Source organism: Chinchilla lanigera, unplaced genomic scaffold (genome assembly GCF_000276665.1).
Source record: "Chinchilla lanigera isolate Chin_1 unplaced genomic scaffold, ChiLan1.0 scaffold00157, whole genome shotgun sequence".
Taxonomy (NCBI): Eukaryota; Metazoa; Chordata; class Mammalia; order Rodentia; family Chinchillidae; genus Chinchilla; species Chinchilla lanigera.
Genome location: NW_004955558.1, coordinates 445,018 through 450,114, shown reverse-complemented (window position 1 = coordinate 450,114; position 5,097 = coordinate 445,018). Strand labels below are relative to the sequence as shown.

The 5,097-nt window shown below is 34.3% G+C and overlaps 1 protein-coding gene across 1 annotated transcript; it reads left to right on the top strand.

Moving 5' to 3' along the window:
• Positions 1-3,179: 3,179 nt before the first annotated feature.
• On the top strand, positions 3,180-4,127 carry LOC102028137 (vomeronasal type-1 receptor 4-like). The gene has a single exon (XM_005412734.1). It carries the CDS (start codon positions 3,180-3,182, stop codon positions 4,125-4,127), a length of 948 nt encoding a protein of 315 aa, XP_005412791.1.
• The last annotated feature ends 970 nt before the right edge of the window (positions 4,128-5,097 follow it).

The window sequence follows — 5,097 nt, the reverse complement described above, 5'->3', positions numbered from 1 at the left end:
AACATGACACCTGGAAGAGGAATTTAATAGCTTCTCAATAATGAAAGAAACCTCAAATTTTGGAAAATGACTCAAAAGATGTAATCAATTTATTCACTGAAATCATAGCATAAATTTTCTAGTGTTTGGGGAATAATACAATGTTGAATTACAAAAGACATCTGAAACTCCAAATACCCACAACCAGACAAGAACCTCTCCATGAGAAATAGCACTGGAAATTTCAGAAATTCAGTGATAAGAGGAATAAAAGCTGCCAGAGAAAGGCAAAAATTGACATATAAATTCAACTTATCAGAATAATACACATTTCTCAGAATGAACTTTAAAGGCTACATAAGCTTGGACAAAGTTTCTCTAACAATAAAAAATTGTTCTTTTATACCCAGCAAAATTAGCCTTCAAAATGACAGAGAAATGAGGACTTTTCATGACAGAGAAATTTTGTAGAAATACATGACCACAAAACAAGCATTACAAAAATATTTAAGGGAAATATATACAGAGTGACAGAGGGTGACACCCCAAGAAGCCCAAAGAAAATGTACATCTATCATAGGAAAAAGTTAAACAAACAAAAAATCAGTACTGCAAAAATAAAATGCAATGAATGTGTTCAGTAAATAGCTCAGAATAATAGCTCTCAATGTCAATGGTCTTAACTCACAAAACAAAAAATACAGAATAGAATATTAGTTCCCCAAATCCTAGGTATATATGGTCTAAAACAGACAAACCTCATCCATAAGAAAGTGCATAGACTAAAAATTAAAGGGTGGGAAAAAACCTGTACAACAAGATTCCAAAAACAAGGCAGAATAAGTTTCTTAATTTCAGACATACCATATTCAAGCTAAAACTGCTCAGAAGAGACACATGTGGGCTTTACCTACTGGTAAAGAAAATAACTCAACAGGAAGAGATAACTATAAATATATATGCACAAGCTTTGGGCACAATTTCACAAAAGAAAAACTACTGAACACAAAAAGGCAGATAAAAATGAATTGAATACAGTCATAGTGGGGGACCTTAGTATCCCATTCTTACAAGTAGACAGATCAAAAAGATTCTTATAAGTAGACAGAGGAAAAAAATTAAAAAAGAAATATGAGTCAAGCTACACCATTAAACAAATGGATTTAACAGATATCTAGACAGTGTTTCATCTAACAACATGTTGTACATTTTTCTCCACCATACCCAGAATTTTTCCAAAATAGACCATATCTTAGGTAATATAGAATGCCTAAGTAAATACAAAAATTGAAACAATCTCTTGAATGCTGCTGGTACATACAAAAATGAAACTAGAAGTCAACACCAAAACAAAGCCCAGAAATTATACAAACATATGGAAATTTAATAATTCAATAACCAATGGATTACAGAAGAATTTAAAAGTTCTTATTATCAAAATACAATGGAAATATAGCATATCAAAACATATGGGATGTCATGAAAGCAGTACCAAGAAGGAAGTTCTGAATGCACACATCAAGACAATAGTGATCCCAAGTAAATTACCTAATGATGTATCTCAAGGTTCTAAAAAAAACAATAAAAATCCAAATTCAAAACTACTAGAAGAAAACTCATTCTGGAAGCTAGCATTACACTGATACTGGCTTCATCCCAGGGATGAAAGTATGGACCAATATATATAAATTGATAAATACAATACATCACATAAGTAGAAGGATAAAAATCAAATTTTCCTCTCAATAGGTGCAGAAAAAGTCTTTGCTCTAATCCAACATCAATTCATAATAAAAACTCTGATGAAAATTAGATATCAAAGAACCTTATCTCAAACTGAGTAAAAAAAAAAACTATAGCAAATCCACTGCCAGCATCATAATAAATGGGGAAAACTGAAAGTGTTTTTCTAAAATCTGGAATAAGAAAGGGTGTACACTTTCAACCACTCCTGTTTAATACAATATTCAAAATTTTAGCCAAAGCAATCAAGCAACAGAAAGAAATAAATGGGATATGAATAGGAAAGGAAGAAATCAAACCATCCATATCTGTAGATGACATCATCCTTTAGAAACAAGATTCTAAAAACTGCACCAGCAGAATCATAAAATTAATAAACAGATGCAGGAAAATAGTAGGATATAAAATAATATACAAAAATTGAAAGCATTCTTATACATCAAGAATGAACCTACTAAAAAAGAAATCAGAAAAAAATTCCCATTTATGGTAACTTTTAATGAAATTAAAGACCTAGAAATTAACCTATCCAAGGAATTGAAAGACCTCTAGAATGAAAACTGTTGTACTCTGAAAAAAGACATTGAAGAGGAAATGACACTTACATTTCACAACTGAAATAGATTCTACCCAAAAAGTTTTCCAAAACACTTGTATCCATTTTGCATGGACAAGTTCTTGATTTCCCCATATTTTCACCAAACTTGCTATTTCCTGTCTTTGCATCTTAGCATTCTGGATGCTGTTTGATAGTTTTATTCAAATTTTTCTGTTTAATAAGAACATTGAAAATTGGAATATAGTTATTATCAACTGAGTAACTTCTTTTTTTGAAATTTCAATTGCAATATTTCCCGTTGTTAATTTTCATATGTAATGTGTAAGAGCTCGTCATGATGAAAGTGTTTCTATGTGCCTTTTCCATCTTTGTGTCTGTCTATCTCCCTTTGTCTTTGTTATTTCCCCTTCAATATAACTATGTGTTTTTAACGAAAGTATTCTTAATTTTAATATAATTTGTCATTTTGTCCATTTTGTGTTTCATAAACAATATTTATTTTTCTTAGCTCACACGGACAATTTTGCTACCACATATGATATTTACTACATTACAGTAGAAATTTATTCAGAATTGATTTACAGCATGAGGTCAATAATGATGGTGGCTCTTCTTTCTATAATGTAACTCAGATACATTTCAGATTTTACTGAAAATACTGTATTTTCTTTCTATATGTTCTCACCTGTCACTTCTTCCCCAGGTTACCTCCATCTCATCCAGAGTGATGACTTATCCTGAAATAGCCTGAGAATTCTCCTCAGCTCCTCTTGCTTCATGAAATCTTTGCAATTCCATAAGAGCTCTTCTTCGAAACTATTTTTGGTGTCAGATCTCGATAATGCACCTTGCTCAACACAATAACTGTCACTATAATTTAAAGTAAATTTTAGAGAAAATGACAAAAACAGAACCCATGTATTTGGCATTAGGAATGATCTTCTTGTTGCAGACTATTGTTGGAGTCCTGGGCAATCTTTTTCTTCCTTACCATTATCTTTTCCTTTACCATAGTAAAAGCAAGTTGAGATACATAGATTTGATTCTCAGGCACATATTTATAGCCAACTCCTTACTTATTCTTTCTAAAGGACCTCCCCAGATAATTGTAGCCTTTGGACTGAAACATTCTTTCAACGATTTTGTCTGCAAACTTATCTTGTATGTTGAAAGAGTGGGCAGGGGTATGTCGATCGGCACCATCTGCCTCTTGAGTATCTTCCAGACTATCATGATCAGCCCCACAAACTCCTGCTGGAAAAATCTTAAAATAAAAGCTCCAAAGTATCTTGGCTTATCCATTTGCCTCTGCTGGTTTCAACATACAGTGGTAAATTTCATCTTTCCCATTTATCTGCTGTCTATGTCTGCAAAACGGTATAGCAGAAACATCACAAAGAGAAGAGAAATGAGACTCTGTCCTCTTGTAGATCACGGGAAAATCCTGGGCTCAGTCTATATGGCATTAGTAGCATTCCCTGAAGTTATTTTTTCCATACTTATGATCTGTGCAAGTGGCTCCATGATTTTTACTCTGTACCAACACAAGCAGCGGGTCCAACACCTTCACAGGAAAAATGTTTTCTCCAGATCCCCTGAGTCCAGAGCCACCAAAAGCATCTTTCTTCTAGTGGGCACTTTTGTATCATTTTACAGCATGTCCTCCATCTTTAACTTTTCCATTGCTTTTTTTCCTGAGATATATTGGTGGCTGGTGAGCATTTCTGATGTAATTTCTTTGTGTTTCCCAACTATGAGCCCCTTTCTGATAATGAGCCAGGATTCCTCTATATCCAGGCTCTGCTTTTTTTGGATAAGGAACACTCTCTCCCCTTATAAGAAATAAATAAATTGTGTGTTTTGGAAGTAGTACTTTTCATAGTTCATTTCTCATTTCTCTCTGAGAGGCTGCATAGAGATGCAAGGAGAAAGCTCGTATCTTTCCTTGGTAGACAAATGAGCATTTTGGGTTTCCGAATGTGGGATTTGTGTGGGATTAAAGGAGTGAGCACATGGGATTGGTCTAATTCTGGTGCACTGTCCTAAAAAACATCACTCTGAGTTGAGGGTTGCTTTAGAGAAATTAAGTGGATTCTGTCCTAGCAGTGATGCTGATAATCAAAATATTTTGCTAAATTCCTGTTCAAGGAAACATTTTCTGAGTAAATACAGTGAAGGACTAGGTGGTGAATGCTGTGACAACTCTCCCTGGGTTCTCTGTGTCTTATGGGCAGTTTTATGTGCTGTGTTCACCATGTACTTTATTTTTATGACTGTTTACCGTAACAAATAAATGTGGATATTATACATAGTGTCAATATCCAGCGCAGAAAACATATTTGTTTACTCTGCACATAATTAAGACCACAGCAATGTAAGAGCAGTACCCAATGAGAGAAGAGTTTTGGTGATCCATGGAAACTGTTATGCCTCAGAAATCTTCAGACCCTTAATCAACATCAATAGAATTCCTAAAAGTGAGGAAGAAATCCTCCAAAACTTAAGTGAGAGCATTGTTATGTAAGGGCTGTAGTAGCCATGTCACACTCCTGCCACTACAAATGCTGGTTGTTTTGGGAACTCATTTCTTAAATATCTTGATTATAATTGTATGATTAATTCTTCTTGTAAATTTTTACCACCCCAGTGACCATTCTCCTTGACATTTCACTACCTAATGAGCAGTCTGCACTTGTTAGACGTGAGACAGTGGGCGCTGGGTGTCCAGAAGAGAACAAATGGGGCATATGGGTGTGTCTGGGTCACTGCACTCCAAAGCTGCAGGCTTCAAGGTTCCAGAATAAGAATTTTGTTGA

Coding starts and splice junctions, on each gene's coding strand:
- LOC102028137 (XM_005412734.1), top strand. CDS start 3,180: ATGACAAAAACAGAACCCATGTATTTGGCATTAGGAATGATCTTCTTG.